General features: G+C 54.5%; 11 protein-coding genes across 11 annotated transcripts; 7 read left to right on the plus strand and 4 right to left on the minus strand.

Moving 5' to 3' along the window:
- Window positions 1–1,040: 1,040 nt before the first annotated feature.
- Window positions 1,041–2,525, minus strand: TRIREDRAFT_121870 (uncharacterized protein; the record flags this gene model as incomplete). Its single annotated transcript, XM_006965441.1, has 1 exon — window positions 1,041–2,525. One exon carries the CDS (start codon window positions 2,523–2,525, stop codon window positions 1,041–1,043), a length of 1,485 nt encoding a protein of 494 aa, XP_006965503.1.
- Window positions 2,526–3,894: 1,369 nt separating this feature from the next.
- On the minus strand, window positions 3,895–5,684 carry TRIREDRAFT_107469 (uncharacterized protein; the record flags this gene model as incomplete). The annotated part of the gene is made up of 9 exons (XM_006965442.1): window positions 3,895–3,914; window positions 3,945–4,059; window positions 4,281–4,297; window positions 4,346–4,368; window positions 4,666–4,767; window positions 4,869–4,936; window positions 4,968–5,206; window positions 5,428–5,459; window positions 5,587–5,684. The coding sequence occupies 9 exons, from the start codon at window positions 5,682–5,684 to the stop codon at window positions 3,895–3,897; spliced, it is 714 nt and encodes a 237-aa protein (XP_006965504.1).
- A 3,481-nt stretch (window positions 5,685–9,165) lies between these two features.
- On the plus strand, window positions 9,166–10,071 carry TRIREDRAFT_22332 (uncharacterized protein). The gene is made up of 5 exons (XM_006965171.1): window positions 9,166–9,308; window positions 9,375–9,402; window positions 9,708–9,770; window positions 9,824–9,917; window positions 9,978–10,071. The coding sequence occupies exons 1-5, from the start codon at window positions 9,259–9,261 to the stop codon at window positions 10,031–10,033; spliced, it is 291 nt and encodes a 96-aa protein (XP_006965233.1). The 5' UTR covers window positions 9,166–9,258; the 3' UTR covers window positions 10,034–10,071.
- A 358-nt stretch (window positions 10,072–10,429) lies between these two features.
- On the plus strand, window positions 10,430–12,086 carry TRIREDRAFT_78027 (uncharacterized protein; the record flags this gene model as incomplete). The annotated part of the gene is made up of 4 exons (XM_006965309.1): window positions 10,430–10,552; window positions 10,663–11,610; window positions 11,704–11,826; window positions 11,896–12,086. The coding sequence occupies exons 1-4, from the start codon at window positions 10,456–10,458 to the stop codon at window positions 12,084–12,086; spliced, it is 1,359 nt and encodes a 452-aa protein (XP_006965371.1). The 5' UTR covers window positions 10,430–10,455.
- A 476-nt stretch (window positions 12,087–12,562) lies between these two features.
- TRIREDRAFT_121875 (uncharacterized protein) lies at window positions 12,563–14,743 on the plus strand (the record flags this gene model as incomplete). Its single annotated transcript, XM_006965310.1, has 4 exons — window positions 12,563–12,916; window positions 12,987–13,777; window positions 13,848–14,503; window positions 14,662–14,743. The coding sequence occupies 4 exons, from the start codon at window positions 12,563–12,565 to the stop codon at window positions 14,676–14,678; spliced, it is 1,818 nt and encodes a 605-aa protein (XP_006965372.1). The 3' UTR covers window positions 14,679–14,743.
- A 216-nt stretch (window positions 14,744–14,959) lies between these two features.
- Window positions 14,960–15,668, minus strand: TRIREDRAFT_107475 (uncharacterized protein; the record flags this gene model as incomplete). Its single annotated transcript, XM_006965443.1, has 3 exons — window positions 14,960–14,978; window positions 15,028–15,173; window positions 15,291–15,668. 3 exons carry the CDS (start codon window positions 15,666–15,668, stop codon window positions 14,960–14,962), a joined length of 543 nt encoding a protein of 180 aa, XP_006965505.1.
- Window positions 15,669–17,223: 1,555 nt separating this feature from the next.
- Window positions 17,224–17,856, plus strand: TRIREDRAFT_62100 (uncharacterized protein; the record flags this gene model as incomplete). Its single annotated transcript, XM_006965311.1, has 1 exon — window positions 17,224–17,856. One exon carries the CDS (start codon window positions 17,224–17,226, stop codon window positions 17,854–17,856), a length of 633 nt encoding a protein of 210 aa, XP_006965373.1.
- Window positions 17,857–18,456: 600 nt separating this feature from the next.
- On the plus strand, window positions 18,457–19,868 carry TRIREDRAFT_121877 (uncharacterized protein). Its single transcript, XM_006965312.1, has one exon. The coding sequence runs from the start codon at window positions 18,527–18,529 to the stop codon at window positions 19,856–19,858; it is 1,332 nt and encodes a 443-aa protein (XP_006965374.1). The 5' UTR covers window positions 18,457–18,526; the 3' UTR covers window positions 19,859–19,868.
- Window positions 19,869–20,019: 151 nt separating this feature from the next.
- TRIREDRAFT_62130 (uncharacterized protein) lies at window positions 20,020–21,015 on the minus strand (the record flags this gene model as incomplete). The annotated part of the gene is made up of 1 exon (XM_006965444.1): window positions 20,020–21,015. The coding sequence occupies one exon, from the start codon at window positions 21,013–21,015 to the stop codon at window positions 20,020–20,022; it is 996 nt and encodes a 331-aa protein (XP_006965506.1).
- A 2,120-nt stretch (window positions 21,016–23,135) lies between these two features.
- Window positions 23,136–24,233, plus strand: TRIREDRAFT_107479 (uncharacterized protein; the record flags this gene model as incomplete). The annotated part of the gene is made up of 2 exons (XM_006965313.1): window positions 23,136–23,615; window positions 23,703–24,233. The coding sequence occupies 2 exons, from the start codon at window positions 23,136–23,138 to the stop codon at window positions 24,231–24,233; spliced, it is 1,011 nt and encodes a 336-aa protein (XP_006965375.1).
- Window positions 24,234–24,718: 485 nt separating this feature from the next.
- Window positions 24,719–25,782, plus strand: rps19 (40s ribosomal protein S19e). Its single transcript, XM_006965314.1, has 3 exons — window positions 24,719–24,804; window positions 25,180–25,243; window positions 25,302–25,782. The coding sequence occupies exons 1-3, from the start codon at window positions 24,772–24,774 to the stop codon at window positions 25,655–25,657; spliced, it is 453 nt and encodes a 150-aa protein (XP_006965376.1). The 5' UTR covers window positions 24,719–24,771; the 3' UTR covers window positions 25,658–25,782.

Here is a 25,782-nt window from a genome sequence, read left to right on the forward strand (position 1 = left end):
CCATCTACACTTAAACGCCCAGCCCACAGACACAAAACGCCACACAAACCACCAACCACGCCCTACACTCGTCAAAATCCCCCCCATCATCCCGCCCCGTGGGGAATCACCTTTGATAGTGATACTACTCGCAAGGCAAGTTCTTGGCACTCATACCGCCAAGTGTGTGTGTGACTGCTCAGCTGCTCTGTACTTCCTACATACAATCAACTCGAGAGCTATGCTATCCATCCATCCGTCAAGACATGCCGGCCCGGCTAAATGCCCCCCCCTCCCCTTCTCCGCGCGCCCTAGTTTTGGCGGCGCTGTCCATGGGCTTCCATTATTACTACACGTATTGATTTCTTGAATCGTCGTCTGATGGTCGGCCGATATCGCAATTTTGAGTCGTTCTTGTGTGTGCGGCAACTCACGACGATGATGGCTTGTCCACATGAATGGTCCCATGTTCACATACCTTGCCTTAACCTGCACTTTGCATCTCACATAGTATGTCCATAGGTTCCTATCAGGTAATTGTTGCTCAGTTGTGGATCAATCAATTCCAATACATCACATGCAACAGACAACTCTAGACACACGATGAGTTGGATCAAGTAGTCATGTTCATTATTGTATCCTCTGCCGAGAGCTCTATATCGCACCATCCATATTGAATGTCCGATCAGGGTACCCGTCTATGCAGTCCATCCGCCCACCCATCCATTCACAGACCAAAAAAAAAAAAAAAAAAAAACACCAAGCCAAAAAGTCTCTATTGGACCGTTCCAACATATTTGATATATAGAAACTCAAAAGCAGTATTCACAAATAAAAAGCCGTTTGTCCTTGCTATAGGGGTATAAATATCCGCTCATCAAACACAAAAAAAAGGGTATGCAGCAAATATCAAATGCAGCCCACATCCGCTTTGCTCGCACGTCCAGGCCAAGCTGTATCCTGAATTGATGCGCCCAGTGTCCCAAGTCGTAAAAGAAGAAGATTGAAAAGAGAAATTAAACAAAAGGAATTAAAATGTGTATAGAGTGTCATCGTGGGCCTCATGATAATTCTTGGCTGCCCCTTCGGCTGTTGGGCGCTGTTGCTCTCGCGGCAACCAACTCCTCGAGATCGTAGTACTCAATGGGCGGCGTCGGCGACATCTCGTCCTCTGCGTATTCCGGAGGGCTGGGAGGCACGTCCTGGTAGACGGGAGGCGCCTCGTTGTCCCAGCTGACGCTCAGGCCGCCATTGTCCGTCAGGACAACGGCAAAGTGCATGCGCAGGATGCGGCCGGTGCCCGTCTGGTGCGAGACGTTTGTGCGGCCCTCCTGCGCATACTCCTTGGACACGACCAGCTCGAGCAGCAGCGAGTGCGTCACCTCGGTGCCGTCGGGCGTCTTCATGTCGCAGGCGTACTTGAGCGCGTTGGAGTGCGGCTTGAGCTGGTTGACGCAAAACTCAAACTCCATGTCGACGATGCCGTCGGTGCCCGAGTAGTCCGACTTCCAGCCCTGGTTGAGCGTCTGCTCGCCCACGACACGCGTCTCGCTGCGCGGCAGGCCCTTGGTGGCGGACTCGGCGAGCCCCGGGTTGTGCCGCTCGCAGGCGGGCGCGACCGTCTTGATCGTCTCCTCGAGCTTCCACGTCAGCTTCTTGAGCTTCCACAGGTCGACCGTCTTGACGCGCTCGTTGTGCGTCATGAGCCCGTCGAGCTTGAGCGTCATCTTGTTGTTGCCCGTCGGGTGGACGACGGAAACATAGCTGGCGGCGGCCTTGATGTTGGTCGGGGGGAAGACGCGGACCGAGTTGTGCGGGTACAGCGGCTCGGGCAGCGTCCGCTTGACGTCGATGATGCGCTCGAACTTGGCCGACGAGATGGTGCTGAAGCCCTCGGGGGCGGTGGGCGCCGTCAGGAACTGGGCCTCGGCGCTGAGGACGTAGGCAATGGAGACGACGGGCGTGTCCATGGAGGCCGGCAGGTGGCCCGGCAGCAAGATGGAGAAGGGGAACTGGTGCTTGCCCTTGCGCAGGGGCACGGGGTGCGCCAGCAGCTTGAGCTTCTCGACCTCGGTCGACTGCGTCTGGCACTCGCTGCAGTTGTTCTGGAAGGGCCGCTTGTGGGTGACGATGAGGTTGAGGCTGGCCTCGAAGCTCTCGACGTCGACCAGGTCCTCCTTGATGTCGAGGTACAGCTGCCCCGAGACGAGGGCGCCGGTGCTGTCCTCGGCGTTGCCGTGGAAGACGACGGGCGGGCTCTCGACGCTCCAGTCAATCACGACAGGGGAGTAGGGGACGTGCTGGTGGCGCTCCTTGGAGGCGGAGCGGCCAAAGTGCAGCGACAGGCGGTGGTGCTTGCGGATGGCTTCGGCGAGGTCGGGCATCTTGACGGCATGGCGGTCGTCGCTGTCCGAGGCGTGCGGGCTGGTGTTGCGGGAGGCGCTGCGCGAGGTGCTGCGTGAGGTGTTGCGGGAGCGCGAGACGGCCTTGATGTGGGGGATGGAGTTTGTCGACGAGCGCAGGAAGCTGGAGACGAGGTGCGGCATGATGGCGGGGTGTGAAGGGGAGGTGGTGATGTGAGGAGTCGATGGTATAAGTTGGTGGTGGTGGTGGTGACGAAAACGTCACTAACTCGCAGAACGACGGACAAAACAGCACAATTGGTTCTGTAACCCTTTTTCCGTCACGTTGTTTTTTCTGCTCCGTTTGAAACAACTTCTCCTTTCTTCTCCTTTCTTTTCTTCTCTTTCTTCGCTCCTCTCCGTCTCGATGTCGAGTCAATGGCCTTTGGAAACTGGTCAAGGCAAGGTGTGCTCCGCCGCGTTAGACTGGCGAATGATGATGGCCAAGGGGCCGCTCTGCTCGTCAAGGAGGGGCTGCGTCTGGGGTATTTGAACGGAAATCCGATTGGAGTTTCCCAGGGACGCTCTTTGGTCGGGAACTCTGGCGATTGCAAGCAAAAGAGGCGCCGATGGTGGGAAGCCACGGTGAAGGAGGTATAAGCCAGAGAGAAATTAGAGCCCGTGTGATATGATGGTGTCTGCCGTAAGCGTGGCTGTTGGGCGTTGAGGAGATGGGATTGCGGAGTGATTAGTTGCTCCTTTGTCCCCTTTGTCCGTCTAGGTAGGGATGTATCCTTTGCTTTTGTTTCTTTGTTCTTGTCGTGTCTTGACTCGACTCTTTATGTATGATATCGGGTGGTCAAACAAGTTTGTGGCGTCTTGCTGACTGTGCGTCCAAGGAAGGTTTCGATAGCTCTGCACGTGTGAGTGTAAGCTGATGGCGACGATGATGGCGATGATGAGGATGATGATGGTGATGAAGCTCTAGAGCTGTCAAGAGCAGTAATGCAGATGCAATTGCTGGCAAACTGTGAAGCAAAGCAGGTGATGTGATAAACAGATTTCCAAAACAGGCAACCAGCAACGAGCAGCTGGAGGGCATCGTCAACTTATATGTCCTCTGCGCCTTCCAACCTGCTTCGGCATGCAGCGGTTTGTCCATCGGCCTGGAGCTGCTTGGGTAAGGTACCGAGTACTTGCACCATCTGTGTGTCATGGGCCGTTTGCGAAAAAATCCAAGGTACTTGCACACCCACACACACTCCTTCACACTTCTGCACACACGCACCTGGGCAGGTGCTACCAAGGGGGAAAAAAATCCCTGCTTGTAAGGTACCTTGACTCAAAAACTCTCTTTTTTTCCCTAGTATGTATTTTTTTCTTTTTTCTTTTTTTTTTTCTTCGGCCGCCAAACCGATGGCCGATGGATCTCTGGTGGGGCCTCAATCGACGCAGCGGCAACGCCTTTCGATTGATTCTGTGGGGCCCTCGTCTTTTTTTCAATTTTTTCCCCTTCTTTTTTCTTCTCTTCGCCCAATTTTGCCATTTCTCGAGTCTTCTCTGCTTTTCCCCATTAGGCACTTGAATGGCAGACTGGACAAAGTAATACTCGTACATACATACAACCACTACTATGTAGGTACTTCTCAAGGTTCCGTTTGGGAACACGAGCTGGGCATTGGACGGCTTTAGGTTTCCGGTGCTGCTGCAGATGAGCTCCTGCGGCCGCATTGAGAACCTTGAAGGCATCAGCAGTTGCAATGCATCAGGTAATACCTCGTAATACTCGTAGCTGTATAGCAGCAGCTTCAAGCTGTTTACCGAAGCTCCCCCCTTGGTTTGCTCTCCTTATATGCGCTGTTTCATTCGAGATTCATACAATCAAGGACCCAAGTGTCATTTCTTCAAAACGAACAAAGCGTTTTACTGGGTCTTGTTCCAGGCCTACGGAGCACTCACGGCGTTGACCGATGAGCCTACAACCACTGCAGTTCAGGCACATGTACAGTATGTATGTACCTTACTCTCTCTCTCCTCATCCTGGTACCTGTAATATCATCCATTCGTCACATCACGAATCCTGCACCAGCTCGCCCAGCCCAATGCCTCACCATCATCACGCAAACAGCCTCATTGCTGTTGTCAACCGCCCATCTCTCTGACTAATACCAAGTGAACAAACCCAAAATAAACTCGTCACTGTCCAGCGCCGACACCGGGCTCACATTGACATCCGTCTTTCTGACATTGACAGACGGAGGGCGCGGACGATGACTTACATGGCCTGCATGCAAGTACTTGGCCTCGCACTCTGCTTCGCCCTGCATGACAAGTACCTACCTACCTATCGACGGGCTGCAAGCCACTGCCAGTCTGCTGACCCCAAGGTGCATCCACAGAAAGGCACGCGAAGCGGCAGTCCGTCTCCGTGCCTTTCAGTTGACCACTGCAATAAGGTAGTTGTAGTCGCAGACTGAGGTACTTTGCAGTGCCACTGCAGCTGCACCCAACGACAAGTCATTCGTTCACTGACCAGAACCCCCTTACAGTACGAGTTCCAAAACCACAGGGGAGGGAGGGGCCACCAGATCACGGATCAATTGATGCAAGCCGCCCTGGAAATAGAGCCGGCAGAAACATACATACATAGGGCGCCGAGACGAGATCCACGCCCTGCCTGAATGTCAGTGGCGTGATGCCCTGTGACGTTCTACCCGAGGCCACTGGGACGCCCTTGTCGTTAGTGAGCCGAAGCGCCAGCGCATTGGATTGCCATTGCCAGGCTGGGCTTTGCGGGCTTTGTCTTGCATCCAATTCTTTCGTGTCAGATGCCCCTTGTTCCAGGAGCTGATGACTGCTGCCATTGGACGTCTGTTGCTGACGCTCTGGAATGCCGAGTAGTAGACATTTGCTTGACAGATGGCGTATGTTGAAAGGCGTGCTTAGTACATCCCATGATGCATCAGGTCAAGAGAAACAAGCAGAAACTGATTACTAACTCGTATACTCTTCGTGTTACAGCTCATCTCGTCAACATCTCAGGACTACTCGTACGCCCAACATCAAATCACATGCAGCATCAACAACACCCTGATCTCATACTGACCTCGCATCCAAATCTTCATCCCCACGCAAAATCTCATTCAACCCACAAACACACACAGCCACCAACAAGCACAGGCGGTTCCAGCTGGCCTCGATTCGTGCAATACCCGCCTTTTTCCCCTTAAAATCAGGTCACCCGTCGACTCTAAATTTTCCTTACTTCTCCCTCTCTCCTCGTCTCTCCTCTCCTTCCAGCTCGTCCCCTCCACAGTGCCTTGGCTGCTCCCCTTGTTCGCCTTGCCATTCGTGAGTCTTCATGTCTCCACGGAGATGCTACCAAGAAAAATTTTACGTGTAAAGGAAAAAAAAAAAAAGAGTTGTCCCCCTTTGCCTCATTTTCACGATACTACCTCAATTCGGACTAGATCCACCGATGGGAATTCGGCACGCCGGCCGGGTTCCTTTTTATACTGTATTTTCCCGGTTTTGTACTTGTCCAAGTTTGCTCCGTTTTTGCCTTGTGGGACCTTGTTCGTGAGAAGAGGAATCCATAATTTTCTTCTTTCTGGGCTTCTTTTGAGATTTGAGTGAGGCCCGCGGTGGAGGACGATGGATCCTCGCTCAGAGAAAAAAACTCGAAATTACTGCCTTTTACGGCTGTATGAATGCAAAATTTCTGGAGGAACTCGTTCGGTGCCTTTACGGAGGTCTCGATCGGTTCCCCGTCTGACGACGCGGAAGCAATCTGGAGTAAGATGGAGCATCCTCCCGTGTCTATTACAGTAGTACTATATGCTTCGTGACGTTTGAAACCGTTCTGTCCTGTTGTGTCTGCCCGGTCAGTGCAAGCGTCCAGTTGGTTCAGAAAATCTTCAGCCACCGACTTCCAGAAACGGTCCCTGGAGAAAGAGAGAAAAAATTTTTCATCTTCGAGTTCCGTTTCTTGTCTAACTTGATGCTACTACTATGTATCCGTGCTCGATGGTGGCTGTCCCATCGTCGATCATGGCAGCAACCACGTGTGATGCTAAACCAGGTCCCGAAAGCCTCAGCCATGCCGCTAAAAACAGAAACGCAGGCCCCTTGACTTTTTTTTTTGCCTTGAGCCTCCTCGCCGCTTCAGGTACATACATACATGCATGTTTCCACGATCCCCCTGTGAGTGGCTACCTTATTACGTACCGGATATTGCTTTTTGTCGTGCAGAATGTTACAAGAGAAAAAAAAAAAAAAAGGGTCCAGCGTCCAGGCTCTCAAGGTGCTGCCACGAGTAGGACTGTGAAAGGAGGCCTGCTTGGCGAGGGAAATAGTACCCTTTTGGGCAGTTGTCGTGACAAGTACATCAGGATGTTGCGGCCCGTGATCCCGCTCCCGCAGCAAGCCCTCCCTCTCCCTCTCACTCACTTTTTTTTGGTCGCAGCTCGGCAGAGGAGTGAGTAGTGCCGCTCGAATGCAACATCTCGGCATTCGATTGATGTGCCAGGCTGCTCAGCCGTTGAGGCTCCTGTTGATCACTTGCCGAGAGACTCACCGGCCGGTCTGTCTGTCGTCTTTCTCTCTCACACGCACACAGACACGGACACAAAGACACACACACAGACACACACACTCATACATTCATACACACAAGACAGACAGATAGACAGACAGACAGACAGACAGCCAGACAGACAGACAGACAGACAGACAGACAGACAGCCTTGCTTCATGCTTCATGCAGCACCCTCCAGATACTGTAGTACTATAGTAACACTTCAGCTGATGCATGCCCCTCAGCGTAAACTCAATCGCCGAGTCATTTGCTTCGCCATCGTCACACGGCTCTCAAGGTTCTCATCTCAGCAAAAAGTGACAAGCCAGCCTCCGTCGCTCGCTTCTCCCATTGGGCATCACCCCCCCTTTCCCACTTACATGTACGTATGTACAAGAACGGAGTCAAGAACAGCCCCAATCGTGTCAGACAGGCCTCTGAGCACGAATGACACTGGCCCAGCTCCCCTCGTGTCCTCTACCTACCTTACCCAATAATACCTACAGTACACCTGCTCCGTACTCAATACTTTGTTACAGTCGGTAACCGCCGGCTAGTTATTAGAGAGTCTGGGCGGCAACACCATGTCTCCCCAGGAACCGCAACGACCCATTTCACACGGAGTAAGAAAGACGGAGTGATCTGGAGAGGGAAAGCTTCATTTGCCCCAGTGCCCGCGGCCGCAACGGAGCACCGCCCTCGGATGTAGCATTTCTCTGCAATTTTTCCTTAAGCCGAAATGGGGGACCCATTTTGAGCCGAAGGCATCACCAGGGCGAGGAGAGAACAGAAAAAAGGGGAATCACGTCAGAACTGGTCAATTGTGCGATTCTGACGATGCTGCTGCCTGTTGTTCTCGAAATGGATGTTATTGGGCGTGAATTCCATGCTAGTATGCTCTCCTTTTGCTTTCTACCTCTCTTTCCCCCCCCATGGCGTGCTTGTGTTGCTGTCGTATTCATGGTGCGATTATATGTCAAGGTTTCCACTTTGCGTCAGGCGACGGGGCGCGGCTTACACGGTATTATGTGTGTATCATCCAACTGCTGAGGGCAGCCCGGCGATGGCCTCCTGGTAAATAATATGTAGACCGACTCTTCAATGTTAATGCCACTTGGATGTGAACCGATGATCATCTCATGCTACTCGGTCATGCTTGGAAGGGATCGCCAGGTCCGCGTTCCGGGAGCTGTTTCGCAGACCTTGGCCCGGCCCGACTTGCGGTTTTTGCGCTCGTTTCAACGACATTGCAACATGACATCAACCTTGCGCGTTCGTACAAATACATTATGCATGTCCTGGTCCCCTTTCATATGTAGAAGCTTCTACGAATAGCAACTCGCTTGCCTCGTACGAGTAGTAGTATTATTGGCTTGGAAGTTCTTGGGAGACTAGACCACCCGGGATCCCCAACCCCCGTCGCCGCCGTAGCTGCCGGGCGCGGAACGGATGCTGGGGACCGGGAGTGGCCGGATGCAAAAGGCGATTCCGGCCATCCGATTGCCGAGCTGAAGGATTCCGGACTGCCGAAGATGTTCCCTCTTGCTCCTCGTGGAAAGACTGACGAAGAAGTCTTTGCGTGAATACGAATGGCCATGATGTAAGATGCGATGAATCCGGTAACAGTTTTAGAGGCTATGCGTTAGTAGGTATTTCTATTTATTTTATCCTGACGTGGATGATGTGTTTCGTGCATCGTGCTGAGGTAGAAGCGTCTTGATACGATGTCTCCCCATGTACGAAAGAGCTGCAGGTGATGTGTGGCCCATGGCGCCAAGGTGCTTGTCCATGGAGCTCGCTAGGTCAATGAACGTTGCTTTCTCTTAGATAGTATGAACATGGAACGGACAGGTTTTGAATGCGCAATCGAACGAAGCTACAGTTTGGGCACAGGTTCGCATGGCCTCTGCGACGAATGTGCTTTACATATCCCTGCCCGAGCATACCTAGGACGGCGTTTCAGTTGCGCAGCCGCTTCTACAAAACAAAAGCAGCATAATATGATTAGCTTTCCAGCATGAATGAGCTATAACGTATGCTCTCTTATATGAAAGATATACTTTCTTGATCGATCCAAAACGGAACAGCAGCCAAAGGATGCATCACAACCTCATGTTTTGGCTCGACGTTGCGGTGCAAGTGTAGATGTACCCAAGTACCTTATCGCAGCTTATCACGGCGAATCATATCTCCGCCCCGACACTTTTGCAGACACTCGCTCTCAACACCAGCCGAGCTTCTCGACAAGGTAAGCTCATCACGGCAACATCGCGATATCCTACGACTCGTCCATCACATCGCCTTCGTTTCCCTCTACCGTCTTACTCCGACGATTTTTCTCTCCGGCAAACACGCGTAACCATGACTGGCCGAGGTGGAGGCGGCGGTCGCCGCGTTTTGCTGCCGCCCATGTATGCAATTCTTCCGCCTGGGGGACATGCGCTTCTGCCATGGAATTGAAGGCTGACTCTGTATAGCAACATGATTTTCAAGCTTCTCCAGAACGTGAGTACATGCTGAAATGCGATTTGATTACTATCGACTGCCCCGCGCGAACCGCACGATGTGATTTAGGATGGCCATGGCTTGGCGCAACCGCACGGGTTGAAACTGCGATGGGAAGACGGTTTCTAGATTGTTGGCAGCATGCGAGGAAGCAACTGCAGGATCTCGGTCTTTTCTATCAGGCAGACGCCTGACATCCCGAGTTCGATCGCCCCTATCACGAAGCTACATCGAGCCAACGACCCTGAGACGAGCCGGGCCTATTCACACATATCCTGGATGCCGTTCTGACTTTGCGTTTCTAGAATGCCACAGTTAGCGTTTGGCTGTACGAGCAGCTGTCAATTCGCATCGAGGGCAAGATTCGAGTCAGTAAAACAAGCCCTGCCGTTGACAACCCTCAAACTAATGCGCGACGTAGGGGTTCGACGAGTTCATGAACCTGGTCATTGACGACGCCGTGGAGGTGAAGCAAATCACAAAGACAAACGACAAGGAGACGAGGAAACCGCTGGGTAAGGATTAACGAAAGATTCATCTCCATACACTTGTCCAGCACGACTGACGCAGAATAGGCCAAATCCTGCTCAAGGGCGACAATGTGTCTTTGATCCAGAATCTGTCAAGTTAAAGAAACACACTGCTTTTGAATCAACTCTCTGATATGAACCGCGGAGGTGCATATACCTCCTCCAGATACCCCCGTCGAATGGCACGCAATGGGATATTCTCCTCATGAACCACGTCTCACATCTGGGTAGTAGCAAAACGATTGAACAATGGGCTCGGCATAATGGAAAATTCACTGGCCAGATAGAGGCACAGCTTGATAATGAAAGACATATATCACGGCATACGATTGATTGCTTTGCATCCAGTATTTGGGCCCCTTCTCTGTTGCTGTAGATTCAAGATCTTGCCGATGTTGTGCCGGCTTGGTGGCATTACTAACGCCAAAACTCCCAGCTGGAGAGGTGATGGTTCTTTCACACTTGCATCCTTCGTAGAGACCAGGTCAGACCCTTTGGACAGGCATGAGCAACGCGCGCTGAGATGCGCGAGTTTATGGACTATGTCCACAGTGCTTTCTACGAGGCCACGGGGTGGAGGCGCGACAATTCGTACGCAGCGCTGAACTCGACGACGGACGGTGAGCTCTCCCCAATCCCAAGCCTGCCATGCTGGCACAGCTTTGCTCTATACGAGGCTGTCCTTGATACGAGGCTCTTCAGGAACTCACTTTGCTAATTTCATGCCCAGCGCTGCTCAACTTTCGCACTCCTAGAGGCCTCCGCCTCACCCTCTCGGCCCTCGCAAGTCCCAACTTCGCCACGTCCTACCAGCTGGGCTCCGTCGGCGTGGTCGATGGCTCCATCTCCTACCTCTTCTCCTCCGTTCCGCTGCGACTCCTCCTGACTCCCCAGTCCGAAAATGTCCCGCTCCCCGATCTCCTGCGGTCCTACCGGCCATTGACGCCGGTCGCTCGGCGAGACGACCCATCACTACGACGGCCCGACGACGAGGACAAGACCAACGAGTCGCTTCTATACGGCAGACTATATCTGCCCCGGTCGCAGCTGGAGGCGCTGCTGGTGAGGCGACTGTCCCCCGCTCTGCAGGCACAGTTCAGCGCCGTGTCGGGCCAGCACCTCCGAGACGGCGGCACGGCGCTGGGACTGCTCCAGTACGATGTGGGACGGTATGCGCTCGAGGGATTGGCGTCCACGGACGGCGGCCTGCTGGGCTTCAGGGGAGTGTACAACTTCGGGGGCGACCTGAGCAGCAAAAAGCACGCTCAGCACTCGGCTGCGTCCCCTGCGGAGAATGGCATCGGCGGCGGCGGCAACGGCGATAAAGAGAGGATCTACGGCCGCTTCAGCACTGGTGGAGAAATCTACTACGGCACGCTGAACAAATCGGGGGGCATCAGCATCGGCGCGAGATTTGCTACGCTGCCGGACCACAAGGGGACGCCGCTGTCTGCCACGCTTACGCTGAATCCCCTGATGGGCAACATTGCGGCTAGCTATGCGGTCATGGCCGGCAAGGACTGCAGTCTTGCGACGCGCATGGAGTTTAACATTTTCAGCTACGAAAGCTCCTGGGCCGTGGGCATGGAGCTGTGGAGGAAGCCGTTTGCTCGGCTGGCGGTAGACGGAGAAGTCTCTGATACGGATGTTCCTGCGAAGACGTCGGTTACGAAATCAGGTCCCTCCGCCATAAAGGCACCTATCAATCGGACAGAAGGAACAGCACCTGCAACGAAGACCACCAGTGCAGTACCAGTCCTGGCTTCAGTAGCAACGCCGGCCGAACGAAGTTTCAACGCCAAGCTGGAGTGGAGGCTCGACGAGCCGGAAAAGGTCACGGAAAAGAAGCCTGGACCCAAGATGAACGGAAGCAACGCCGCAAAGTCAAAGAGTGGTAAGAAGGGATCCATCAAGGGGCAACCCGTCCACAAGGTAGAAAAGGCAGAGACGGAGGCAGCGGTAGAGGCAGAAAAGGACAAGGAGCAGGAATACGCCGGCGTCGTCAAGGCGAGGCTGGACCAGAATCTCCGGCTCGGGGTGCTGTGGGAAGGGCGAGTCAAGTCGCTGCTGTTTAGCCTCGGCAGCGGGATCGACCTGAAGATGATGAACAAGCCGTTTCGAACGTTGGGTCTCGAGGTTCAGTTCTCGTCATGATGGCAGGATGACCTGAGTGCCTCTTTTCAGGTCAGCTCATATGAATATAGGTTTGAGCACCGATTTATGAGGTTTAATCCAAGCAAATTTTCAAAGAGAGTGTGTATATGCACGGAGTATCGTCCCAGGTATTGCCGAGGTGAATCCTACTGACTGCCTGATGCGCTTTTGTCCGATCATCTCCCCACCTTGGTCAACTTGTCGACTCAACAACTGCATGTCATGCCATCGGACATGACCGCTTAAAGCCGAATTTGTCCGCGGGTTTCTGAAGGTCGAATTTCGAGCAAGTATCCGCCACCATTCTCACACACACTCTCTCTGTCTAATACTAGCATAGCACAACAGCTACCATTGTCATGGACGGACGGACATAGGGCGCAGGACAGCAGAGCAGAAGCCGAAGCTCCCTTTTCAACTTCACGCACAAGCTGAACGCCCCCTCCTAACTAAACAGGACACACAAAGGAACCAGGATGGGTCGCCAATCGCGGCGGCGGCCGCCCGCCTGCACGCTTTGCCGGATCCGCAAGCTGCGCTGCAACCGCGGCTCGCCGTGCTCCAACTGCTCGATCCGCGGGGTCCCTTGCAACCTCGATGGACCGTCTCCCGGGGCGGCCGCCGGGTCCGGGTCCGGGTCCGGGTCCGGAGCTGCTCCGATGCTTCAGGGGGGCCACGGGGTTCACTATGCCGGCGGCGGCGGCGGTGGGTCGCAGGAGGCCTTGAACAGGAACCACTTGGCGCCGTCGTTGCTGGCGTCTTCGCAGCTGCAGCTGGTGACGGCGGACGTGCTGGGGCTTGAGAAGAACTGCTCGAGCCAGAAGGTGTTGGTGAGTTATTATCTCGTGATTGCTGTCACTTTTTGATGAAGGGGGGATGCTGTGTGTTAAAGGTATAAAGAATGCCGCGGATATTCATATGATGATGACTCTCTCGGGGTTTTTTTTTTCGCAGGACTCACTGGCACCTCCTCCGCTCACCTTTCGCACTCGCTCCATCCGCACCATCACCAGCCCTTCCTTCTTCGTGCTGCATCCCAGCAGCAGCAGCTCGCCCGCATTGACGGAACAGGTCCGGGTCATCAAGTGCATATGCCTGCCCCTGAGGGCAGACGCCCACGTCCTGCTGAACAAGTTCATCGAGGACGTCCTCCACTTCCACCACATCTTCCACACCCCGTCCCTGCCCCGTGCCATCGACCGGTTCTACGACGCCGTGGAGCAGCAACAGCAACAGCAGGGGGGCGAGAAGCCGGTGGTGGTGGTGGTGGACACGGGCCAGCTGATGGTGATGCTGGCCATCTGCTGCAGCAGCACGCACACGTGGACCCGGTTCGACGACAGCAGGGGGCTCTTCAAGCGCTCCGAGGACGCAAACGCGCAGACGGCCGGCTGGCTCACCACGGCCCTCGATGTCATTCATCATGCGCACCTGGCGGCGCACGCGTCCCTGGCGTGCATCCAGGGCATCGTGGTCGTCTTCTTCATGATTTGCAGCCTCGAGGGCATCTCGGCGCGGGCGCGGCTGCTGCATGCGCAGGCGGTGGCCATGGCGCAGGAGATTGGGCTGCATTGTCTTGATGCGCCGCCCAACGCAGGCGGCGGCGGCGGCCAGGCAGGGCTGCTGAAGAAGTCTACCGTTGAGGCCGAGGTTGGGCGCAGGACGTGGTGGTATCTCACTGATACGGACTGGTGAGTTTTGTGTTGTTGTCGGCCCCGTTTGTTGTTGTTGGTGACAGGACTAAGAGGTTTTTTGCAACAGGATGCTGTCCAGGTTGTCAGTCCCTCAACAAGGGGCGTACACGATCCTGCCCAGCCAGATGGCAGTGCGAAAGCCCAGCAACGCAAACGACGTGGACATTGTCGACGGACAAGAGGTCGTCGACCGGCCCCTGGACGAGGCCACGTCCGTGTCGTATCTCCTGCAGCGAACGCGCCTAGCAGAGCTCTTTTACAGTCTCGGCAGCCACGACAAGTCGCTCAACTGGAACTCGGAAGAGGCCGACTACGGCAAAGTCATGGAGGCGGACATGAAGCTGCGGCAGTTCATGCGAGAGCTGCCCGCCTTCTTCCGCCTCGAGAACAGCGGCGCGCTTTCGAAGCTGCCGCCGTCGGACATGCGGCGCTCGTCGGACATTACCATCCAGCGATACATGCTCAACATGATCTTTTACGGGCAAATCTGCAAGCTGCACCTGCCGTACCTCGCCCGGGGCACGGTGAACCCGGGCTTTGCGTACTCGCACGACTCGTGCCTCAAGGCGGCGCAGCGCATCATCTACATTGAGCACCGCATGAGGGCCGAGAACTCGACGTTTGTGCTGTTCCGGCAGCGCATGAATGTCAAGTTTCGGAGCATCTTCATTGCCTGCGTCGTCTTTGTGCTGGACGGGTGCTTGGCTACAAACGAGGGCGGCGGTGGGAGCAGCACATCTGCAGCGGCGGCGGCGGCGGCAGGAGGAGGAGGAGGAGGAGGAGGAAGGGATGATGCGACGATGACGGACGCGTGGAGGATCTTGCACGAGGCGAGGGGACAATCGCCGTTGGCGTCGGAGCTGCTGCACATGTCGATTCAGATTCTACGCAAGTATAGGGCGTCGCATCCGGCGCTGCAGGCGTTGCAGATGGAGAAGCACAGTCAGGAGGCGGCGACTTTTGGTCAAAAGGATACGGGAGATGAAGTTGTCACGGACAAGGGTGGGTCAGGGATGATCCATCCAGAGGCAAAGAGGACTGCGGACACGATTGAAGTGGACAATGTCGACCTGGACAAGCTGTGGGAGACGCTTCAGGGGCGTGGAAGGGACTGGAACAATCTGTTTTGGAGCCTGGGCCCTCCACTGATGTGATTGGTGATATAGGCTGGGATAACGACTAGATCTTTTGGTTGTCTCTTTTTTTTTTTTTCTTCTGTAAACTACCTATAGTATCATGGGACTTACAGCTCAGTCAGGAGTGCGGCCACGAAGCATAGCCATGCCGGCACGTCGGTTGTCAGCGTCCTGACGGTGTGCAGCTGGATCCAGGCCGCCATTTGGCCCTGCGCCAGTTCCGGTGCAGAGAGGATCTTGTCCATGATGGCGAGGACCTGTTTTATCCTCGCTTATAAGCCAAGTTTCTCGATTGGTAAAAAAACAGCCTTGGAAGAGAAAAAAGAAACGAAAGAAATTATGTCACGATAGATGGATCAGTTTCTACAACTCACCGAACTGCCAAAGCCAAAGTGAACGAGGGTAAAGACCAGGCCAGCAATCGCCCACCGCGAAGCCTTGTTCGCCTTGGCCTCCTGCTGGCCCTGGTCGGCAGACGAAGACGCGGACCCGGACGGAGGAAGAGCAGAAGAAGAAGACTGTCGGAGCCAGGCGGCGCGGATGCCGGAGGCGATGGTGACGGCGCTGAGGGAGGTGATGCCGATGAAGCCGGGCTTGAAAAAGTCCCTGAACCAGATGGCGACGGCGGGGCCCGGGTAGGCCGGGTTGGCGAAGGGCAGGACGGTGATCCAGGCGCCGAGGGCCATGCCGACGTTGAGGGAGGTGGAGAGGGCTGGGATGAGGGATTTGGGGGTGGTTGATTTGGAGGACATGGTTGGCGTTTTGAAAGGAGAGGATGAGGCTTGTTGGGTGTAGAGTTGTATGATATGATTCTTGTTGGTGTTAATGTTGATGTTGATTCTTGGAGTTGGGTTGATTTGGTAGAGTTGATGATGTATTGAGATACTAGTTCTATAGAGGAACGAGAGGGGATATCATTATAGTACCTGTGAGTGGTGCTTTTACTAGGTAATCAGGGGAAAGAGGAGGTTGAAGTGGAACAGTGAGTGTAAGCTGTGGGATTGGCCAATCGCTAGGGCTGATGGATATGACAAAGGCGTTTCCTGAATGGGAGGCAAGGCTCGACGGGGGGGGGGGGGGGGGGGGGGGGGGGTGATGAGCTTGGATGAATAAGCATGGCTGTAAATAGACGCTTTAGACGATGGTTGATTCATGGAGGAGAGGCAGCTGGTTGATACATGAATGAGTAAGTATTACCTATTGCTACTTAGGGTAGATGAGAGAGATGTTGAGGCTAGATAGATAACGGCATTTGACAAGGGATTGGTGCAATTGCTAACGCTAGAATAGAGAGAGAGGCGTGATGTGGCTTGTGACATCGCCTGACCTTTTTGACACCTTCTCCTCACAGCTTGTGCTAGCTGTGAGCTGTTTTACCCATACAGCTGGAGAGATGGTGCTTTGATGCTGTTCATTGAAGCGGGATTGGCTGATGATGCCGCAAGTGGTGACATCCAAACGGCTGATCGACCCAGTCGGAGAATAACCTCCATAAACGACAGCTCCACGCCACAACTGCAGTAACTGAATGAATCATCCATTCTGGCTAAGCGAAGACAAGAAGAAACATGCAAACACACACACAAACATACCTAGTAAAATGTCACCATCCTGGCCATGCATCGCCTCAGCTCGCGCGCTAAACGTTGCATCCGCACCTCCACACTCCAGGGTAGCTCCGGGTAATACACAAAGCTCCCCCCAGCTTTTCCCCACGCCAATCAGCGCACCCACAGTGGCAACACAGTGCCCGAACGCTCTAGAAACTTCGACCCTTTCCCCCCCTCTAGAAGAGTCGTGATCCTGCCATGAACACATTGTGCAGCATTTCCACACTCTCTCCCCGTCACTTCTCACAGTACGGACAAGATGCTCCTCGAACATTGTGTCTACACGTCATCATCAGTCGACTTTTTTGAGTTTCGCTCACTGGAATCGACGTAAGTGGCGATGCTTCTCGAACTCAGGAGAGGAATCTCCGGGCGAGGACTCATCATGAAGGGTAGCGTATGGGGAGGGGATGCTCAAGTATAAAGAAGTCGGGCAGATGCCTCTGGCTTGAAGCTTGAAAGAAACCAGATCATCAGAGAAAAACAGAAGAACAAAGCAACAACAACACCAACAAACAACAACCACCACCAATCTCAACGCGCTCTTTCGAGCCACCAACAAGCTCTTTTTATGCTCAAGCGATCTCTTCTTCGCAGCAACAACAACAAGAACCGCATCATCAAGCACCTCTCTTCCTCTTCTCCAAAGACTTCCACCTCCGTCTCCGCCACACGACTCTTCTCAACCGCACCCAAAATGGCCTTCTTCCAGCGCAACTTCTACCCCGAGACCTCCTTCACCCCCCTGTTCCGCCTGCTGCAGGACTTTGACGACTACTCGCGGCAGACAAACGGCGGCTCCGCGTCGGGCCGCCGCACCGGCATCACGCCATGGCAGCCCAAGTTCGACGTGCGCGAGACGGACGCCGCGTACGAGCTGCACGGCGAGCTGCCCGGCATGAACAAGGAGAACGTCAACATTGAGTTCACCGACTCCCAGACGCTCGTCGTCCACGGCCGCGTCGAGCGCACCTACACCGCCGGCACGCCGCCCTCGGGCGCCCTCGAGGGCTCCAAGTCGGGCGGCGCCATCACCGAGGGCGGCGAGAAGGACAAGAAGCCGCCCAAGCCCACCGTCGAGGACGAGGACGCCGCCGCCGGCAAGTCGGGCGAGGTGTCCAAGAAGGGCGACGACAAGGACAGCAACAAGCCTACCGACAACGCAAAGTACTGGCTGAGCGAGCGCAGCGTCGGCGAGTTCTCGCGGACGTTTAGCTTCCCCACGCGCGTTGACCAGGACAAGGTGTCGGCCAACTTCAAGGACGGCATCCTCAACATTACGATTCCCAAGGCCGCCAAGCATGAGCCCAAGAAGATTGCCGTCAACTAAAGGGGATTTTGGTCGACGATGGGGGAATGGATGGATGGGAATTGTGATGATTTTTGCATGAGTCATGATGGTTGTTGGGAATTTGTTCACGCTCCTTTTTCTTTCTCTTGATGCATCGGTTATGGGTGTTTTTGGCATGTATGCATGGGAGTCATGATACGAGTTACAGCCTTTTTGTTGTCTCTTAACGCCATCGATAACCTCACCCGACTGCTTGTGAACGCAGTCACTAGGGATGAAAAGTTTACGTATTCACGATCCTTAATACATAAGTTTTTATTCTAATTCAACGATGAAATGACCCAATGGCTTGTGAATGTGCACTAATACATAGTAGTAATTGCCTAGAGCCAAGCTGTGATAGATCACATCTTCGCGACTCGTTTGTGACTTGAGCCGTGTAAGTGGAGATTGGTTGGTAATGCTGGATGCCTTGAATGTCATCGTTGAGCTTACAATTGCCTACCTTAGGCCATGATACCACTCTTCCCCGCTCCAGGTAGCCATTCTTACCTACCTAGGTATGAAAGGCTGCATGTAAGTGGTGTCACTGTACTTGTCATGAACTCGACATCCACAACATCTATACAACGTACAAACAACTTACACCCGCCTGAATAGTAGCATCAAAGAACATTGAAGACATCTCAGCCATCATCTACTACCAGCCATGACCCAAATCACCCTCACAGACCAAGACCTCAACCTCACCTTCCACGCAACATACACCACAACCACCATAACCCCTTTCCTCATCTCCGTCAAGCAGCCCTTCCTCGACGAAACCAAGCTCAAGGCCTCCCTCACACGCTTCGTCACCACAGAACTCAAGCCACCCTCCAACACTCAACCCACCGCCTCCTTCACCGACGGCCCTCCCGCCGACGCCGCAAGAACCATTGCCGCCCACTGGACAAACGAGTACAGCTGGCGCGCCGTCGAAGCCGCCATCAACGCCCGCCTCACACAATTCACAACCATCGTGACGACGACGACCCCCGAAACGGCCGCCTACAAGGAGCCCATCCCGCTGCACTTTGTCCACCACCGCTCCCCCCGCGACGACGCCATCCCTTTGCTCTTCGTCCACGGCTGGCCCGGCTCGTTCCTGGAAGTCGACCGCATCATCCGCCTCCTGACTCATCCCCCCAAGAGTGAGAAGGGGGAGGAGGGATCATCTTCCTGTCCGGCCTTTCATGTCGTCGCCCCGTCTATCCCGGGATACGGCTTCTCGCCCTCGCCTCTCGCCCGGGGCTTCGGATACCGCCAGGCTGGCGCCGCGTTCAACGCGCTGATGCACAAGCTTGGATACCCGCGGTACGTCGTCCAGGGCGGCGACGCAGGCGACTTCATCGTTCGGTACGCCGCGCTGGACTATCCCGAGGCGGTCGTCTCCTTGCACTCCAACTTCTGGGTCGTCCCGCCGTCGGAGGACGACCGCGCGAGGCTCGCACAGGGCAAGGCCACGCAGGAAGAAGCGGACATTATACGCCGACTCGACGGCTTCTCGAGTCAGAGATGGGCGTACGGACATCTTCATCAGACGAGGCCCCTAAGGCTCGCCCATGCCATGACGGATTCGCCTGTTGGACTGGCCATGTGGATCTACGACGTACTGGTGTCTTGCGTTGAGGAGGAAAACGTCGGTAGGATCTGGACCCCTGAGACGGTCATCACATGGACAATGATGCACTGGATTCCCGGCCCGTACGCCGCCTTTTCGTTGTACAAGCACGGCGCGGCCGACGGCGCGATATCCGTCCGTGGGATCGAGGCGTTGCCGTACGTCAAGCAGCCGGTGGCCGTCAGCCAGTTCCCGCACGATATCTGGTATGGGACGCCGTTGGAGTGGGCGAGGAGGATGGGCAATGTTAAATGGAGTGCGGTGCATGAAAAGGGGGGGCATTTCCCTGCGGTGGAGACGCCCGAGGTGCTGGTGGAGGATATGAGGCGCTTCTTTGGAAATGAAGAGGAGAGCGGGACGGCAGTGTTCAGACAGTAGAGTATCTTGAGGAAGAAGGCATGGCAAAATATGATATATCAAGAGAACCAGTTTGAATATGAAAGTATAGTCATGTAACGATGGGGGGGAATATAAGTGTGTGTTTGACTGCGTTGGCATGAATTTGATAATCATCTTTTCATGAAGTGATGATGAGCAAGTCAAAGGTATGGTTGAAGAAGGTTCTTGGTATGCTCCCAAATCTTGCCCTGATCCTTTTCTCTCAGCGTCGACATGACCTTGGCATTCAGCCTGCAATCGCACTTGTAGTCGACAAGAAACAGCCCGTTTTCTGCTTTGCCCAACGAATTCACCCCCGGCTTGCCTCCCCACGGGATCCCGCGACCACCAAAGGCAGCGCTGGTACTTTCAAACAAGTGCCTCTGCCCAGACTCCTCGTGGCTGAAGCCAAAAAAGTAAATCAGCGTCTCGACGACAAAGGCAAAGACCCGGGCGAGGATGGAGCCCTCATCCCAGCCTCTCCTCGCGTTGCCCGTGTCGACCCACCCGGGCCACGAGTGGATAAAGGTCACGTCGGGGTTCTCGCTCGCCAGCTTCTCCAGGAAAATGGTGTTCATGGCAATGTACTGCATCTGGCCTTTCATGGCGCCAAAGTTCCCAGGCTGCTTGAGGTCCGGGTCGTCAATGTTGATCCTGGAGTTCTCCATTCCGCCTCCCAGGACACTGATGACCCTGGGGGCTTCCGACTGGCGCAAGAGCGGAAGAAGATGCAGGATGAAGAGCATCCGCGAGTAGTACTCCAAGCTCTGACACAGTTCCAAGCCCTCGCTCGTCTCCTTTCGCGTCCCAAACGGTGCATAGCCCGCCGAGAGAAACAGCAAGTCGACGCGTGATTCCTTTTCCTTTATGCCTTCACATACTCTCTTGACGTCGGCGAGGAGCGAGACCTCGCCCTCGGTCCAGATGATGTGCGCCTTGGGGTTGATCGTGTTGAGCTCTTGGATGAAGGCGCGTGTAGGCTCTTCGGAGCTCTTGCGCCCGACGAGGTAGATCTTGACGCTCGCGCCTGTGGAAGCGAGGGCCCTGATGGTGAACTTTCCGACGCCAGAGGTGCCGCCGACGAAGACGGAGACGCGGGGGGCGGTTGCGTCGTTGATGAGCGCGTTGGAGGCTTGGATTTCCTTGTAGGAGACCATGATGGGCGGTGAACTATTGACGTATCCACTGATGAGATTGACTGTTCTGCGAGATTTGATATAGAAAACAGTCTGAAGAAAGGAGGAAGCTCGCGATATCAGCTCCGACAAAGGATTGGCTGCCTAGACAAATCCTCCGCACCAGCGGGATTCGGGGTTCCGGATTCGCTGCGGACATCACTAGCATGTAGTTGTATGTAAGTAAGTACCGATTGGCAGCTCGTCTAGCCTTTGCTACCGGTTATGCTTTTGTGCTTCGTAGCACGACAGAATCACCACCATGTCACACATTGTCCTGCTGGCAGGGCTGAAGCGAGACAGTGTAGGCGGATACTCGATGTCTCAGCCACGGTATCCTGCATCTTGGTTGACGCAGCGGAGTCAATGCCAGGGGTTGCCGCTTGTGGAAGGTTGCGGCGCCTGTGTCTGTGCTTGTGCTTGCATGATTGGCCGTTGACCGACCCGGAGTCGGTTTGATTCACCGGCAGTTTCGTGACAAGGTCGAGCGGTGTAGAGTCGAGTGAAGATGTGTAGATGTCCAAGATGTGTTGACGCGATAACAACAGTCTGCAGTTATTTAATCATCTGCTGCAGAAAGAAGCTTTGTCATCTGTGAGAACCCTGATGGTCCAGCGCTGCCCAAGTTCGCCAGCAGCCGGTGAAAGTGGCCCTCCGCAACTCCGCTCAGCCAATCACAGCCTGCGCAATTTCCCACGATGATGGATCTTCCCGTCATCCAGCGCCTTGCCATTTGCAGTTGCTTCCGTGGACCGTGTACGAGTATTACCTCATCAGCCCACGTTCTCTGCATGTGGTGGAAGCTCCTCGCATGTGCGGCCATTGTTACATGCTGTGCCGCGTGACTGACTGCAGATGCCATGCCTTGTGACGTTTACCAGAGCATTTCCAGCCGGTTCTATATACCCGTGATGTGTATGGCGGCTTTTGGTGGTGATGATGCGCGAATAGAAAAGGGGACAGCGACCACATTGACTGCGAGACTCGACGAGGATGGACGATGCTGGAGAGGGCAGAGCATCACCCTCGCCCTCTGATGCAGCACCTCGTGATGCTGCTCCTGCGTGCCTTGGCCTCAACAAGGTAGAGAGATGGACTCGGCATCAACCATGATAATGGTGTGTTTAAAGCGTCTTATCGCGCTCAGATTCATAGTGTTCAGTAAAAGCGCAAGGCTGGGCGCTGCAGAGAATCGGTGGAGCTTTTTTGCTGGACTCCAGATAGAGGCCATCAAGGTTCTCATCACACCTTTTGCACCTGCGGGGCTAAAAATAAGACGCTGAGTCCCTCCCTCGACAAGCCTCAGCCTCAGGACCCCGTTTTCTCTTCACTTCTCCCTCTTCACCAAGCCTGCGAATAGACACTCGTTGGGAGCTGTCCGTGCCTTTTTTCTTCAGCGGCTGCGCAACATTCCTTACCTACGCTCGGAAAGCCTTTGACTTTGAGGCTTGCCGGATTCGACTGGCCTCTGCTCCACAGCCTCCTTTTCCTCAGTTGCAGTTAGCCGACTCTCTCGGCGCTGCTCTCAAGCCTTCTGACGACTTGTTTGCCTCACTTCTAGACCATCCATTGCGTCGTTCACCACTTTTTGCATTCTAGAGAAGCTCTATAGCGACCATCTTTCTACTACTCTTCTTCAGCCCTTGAAGCGCGTCTCTCCTCAAGTGGAGCATCTTCGTTCTTGCCTGCTGCCGAGGTCAGACTGGCGGAACTTGCCGATTCTGCGCAACGTTTTGGGCGCCTCGACACCCTCAAAGCACCTACAGAGGAGGTTTCGTCAACTGTTTCCATTTTCTAACCTCTACCGCAAATATCATCAACCCTGCTCCCGTCAAAGAGCGAGTTCCCGTCACCATTTTTGGCGACATTGCATATCCTATTCACTTCGACGCGTCCGTCCTCGTTGGACACGGACTCTGAGTTACCGACTATCTTGCAAGACGCAACACCACCTTGAACCTGTCTCTCGACTATTTATGCTGCGATAGGGCATAGATCTAGGTGAGCAAATTGGGCTCACTCGGGGCCTGACCTGCAAGCTCGCCATAGCAACGACTACTGGACATTGCTTTCACGGCAAACCATCAACAAGTTCACAAAACATGGCGGACGTCGAAGATGCCTGCAACGGGGACGTCGTTGACCTCAGCAACCGCGGGCTGCGCATCGGCTCCATCTTCATCATCATGGCGGCCGCAACCTTTGGCGCCTTTGCTCCAATTCTCTTGGCTCGACAACAGAAGATGCATGTGCCCAAGTTCACATTCTTCATCTGCAAATACGTCGGAACGGGAGTCATCATTGCAACCGCCTGGATGCACTTGCTAGACCCGGCCATCGACAACTTGTCCGATCCCTGCCTTGCTCCGCGACTCGGCGACTATCCATGGGCCTTGTGCATCAGTTTGATGACGGTCATGCTCATGTTCTTTGTCGAGCTGCTTGCCGCACGAATTGGAGGGGAGGACGATGGACACAGTCACTCGCTGGGCTCTGATAACGATTCCGACCCTTCTCTTGGCTCAATATCTCGAAAGAAGCCGCAGGAGAAGGGAGCCATCTCAGTGGACTGCCCCCATGACGTGGAAAGAGGCGGTGTCCTGCGTGGACCGGATCCGAAAACCATCCCAGGCCTCCCCGACGACGTCAGCTACCCGCCTGGTGGTGAGGCTCACCTCGCACACGGCCACGAGCACGATGACGGCGACTCTCACGGTGGCCTAGCGGGCCAGCTCACCGCCATCTTCATCCTTGAGTTTGGTGTCGTCTTCCACAGCGTTTTCATTGGCCTGACCCTCGGTACTACGGATGACTTGGTTGTTCTGCTCGTTGTCCTAGTGTTCCACCAAATGTTTGAAGGCCTCGGTCTGGGCTCCCGCTTGGCGACAGCCCCTTGGCCCAAGAAGAAGCAGTGGGTGCCGTACGTGCTCGGCCTCATATTTGCCGCGTCGACTCCCATCGGCACGGCCGCCGGCATAGGAGCGCGGCCCAGCAACGCAAACACCCAGAAGCTGGTCAATGGCATCTTCGATTCGATCAGTGCTGGTATCCTCATGTACACAGGCCTGGTCGAGCTGCTCGCACACGAGTTCATGTTCAACCCGCACATGCGCAAGGCGCCTCTGAAGATTCAACTATTTGCATTTGGATGCGTGGCCTTTGGCGTCGCAATCATGTCTCTGTTGGCAAAATGGGCGTAACGGCAAAAGTTTGGAGTTCTTGGAATCTGTTTTTTTGCTCTCATTTACGGGCTGTATGATATGGAGGACATAGGGAAGCATAGGAAACGGTTTGCTTGGATGCTTTGGTCATGTACTAGAAGAGCGTTGGTCACTGCAATTTGGGCTTGGTGAACAGGAAATAGACGCATATCTATTCCATAGACTTTTCCATAATGATTTGCATCTCAGTCACTTGACTTTGGTTTGAATGCATCGCTCAACGTTGTGACGGGTCTTGTGCAACTTGATGAGGAGCGGCAGAATGTTTGGCCGATTTTGGAAGAGCCGCCACTACTTTCCTGATTAGGTAACGGCGAGCGGCACCACGGATCCCCAGCCTTAGTCATCACCCCGCTAACCAAAAACTCTGCTGGTGCGCGCTAGGGTCACAAGCCCTAGAGCAATCCAAAGTCCACCTCCGCGCTCAGTCTTGCCAAAACTTTCTGGATCCTCAAGCCCAGTCAATCTCATCCAGCTTCACCATCCCCTCCCAAATCCAACCCCCAACACCGACAAAATGGCCGGCGGAATCACTGTTCGCGACGTCGATGTAGGTCCACCTTGACAAAAGCAAAATCTCTAGATTTTCCCCCTTAATCTCGACGACCACCTCTCGACGATCTCGCAACTTGAACCCGAAGAAGAAAGAAAGACCAAATATCCCGAAACCTCCGACACTGCGATGCTGTGGTCTGGCCTCGACGAGCCGCAGCGGCTTCGAGGACTCTGAGAATGATTCTCTTGAAATAAGCCCAGCTGTCTGAGCCGCGGGCCTTACTGCATGCATAGTCGTCTACGAGCGTGGAATATATACATGACATATATATGGGAAAAAAGAAGTTCTTTGAGGGATCTGGGAGCAGGCGCGAGGGAGTCGCAAGACTTCTGACGACGGAATTTTTGCTAATGGGTATTGTGTGATCAGGCGCAGAAGTTCATCACTGCCTATGCTGCTTTTCTGAAGCGTCAGGGCAAGCTGCCCATCCCCGGTGAGTTCTTCCATCTTATTAACTCGACGAAGATCTATAATTACTGACATACCATCAGGTTGGGTTGACACCGTCAAGACTGGTCCCGCCAAGGAGCTGCCTCCCCAGGACATTGACTGGTTCTACGTCCGCGCCGCCTCCGTCGCCCGCCACGTCTACCTCCGCAAGACCGTCGGTGTTGGCCGTCTCCGCAAGGTCCACGGCACCGCCAAGAACCGCGGCAACCGCCCCTCCCACCACGTTGACGCCTCCGGCTCCGTCGACCGCAAGGCCATGCAGGCTCTCGAGAAGATTGGTGTCCTTGAGCAGGACGAGGAGAAGGGTGGCCGCCGCATCACCCAGTCCGGCCAGCGTGACTTGGACCGAATTGCCCAGACCACCGCTGAGGCCGAGGAGGAGGAGGATGACGAGTAAATCAAAATAAACTAAAAGGAGTTTGCTTTATTTTTCTTGTCTTTCTCTTCACAATGTCATGGGATGGCGGCATCGGAATGGGCGTACGGTCTTAGATTTTGAGATGTATGAACAAGATTCCCTCT

This window comes from Trichoderma reesei (assembly GCF_000167675.1).
Source record: "Trichoderma reesei QM6a unplaced genomic scaffold TRIREscaffold_9, whole genome shotgun sequence".
In the NCBI taxonomy this organism is placed as follows: Eukaryota; Fungi; Ascomycota; class Sordariomycetes; order Hypocreales; family Hypocreaceae; genus Trichoderma; species Trichoderma reesei.

What these genes read in the sequence shown, in the direction of transcription:
- TRIREDRAFT_22332 (XM_006965171.1), top strand. Translation starts at nt 9,259, where the DNA reads ATGACTGGCCGAGGTGGAGGCGGCGGTCGCCGCGTTTTGCTGCCGCCC. An exon ending in GCATCGAGGGCAAGATTCGA is followed by an intron (nt 9,771 to 9,823) that starts GTCAGTAAAACA and finishes TGCGCGACGTAG; the next exon opens with GGGTTCGACGAGTTCATGAA. An exon ending in GGAGACGAGGAAACCGCTGG is followed by an intron (nt 9,918 to 9,977) that starts GTAAGGATTAAC and finishes GACGCAGAATAG; the next exon opens with GCCAAATCCTGCTCAAGGGC.
- TRIREDRAFT_121877 (XM_006965312.1), top strand. Translation starts at nt 18,527, where the DNA reads ATGACCCAAATCACCCTCACAGACCAAGACCTCAACCTCACCTTCCAC.
- rps19 (XM_006965314.1), top strand. Translation starts at nt 24,772, where the DNA reads ATGGCCGGCGGAATCACTGTTCGCGACGTCGAT. An exon ending in TCACTGTTCGCGACGTCGAT is followed by an intron (nt 24,805 to 25,179) that starts GTAGGTCCACCT and finishes TTGTGTGATCAG; the next exon opens with GCGCAGAAGTTCATCACTGC. An exon ending in GGGCAAGCTGCCCATCCCCG is followed by an intron (nt 25,244 to 25,301) that starts GTGAGTTCTTCC and finishes ACATACCATCAG; the next exon opens with GTTGGGTTGACACCGTCAAG.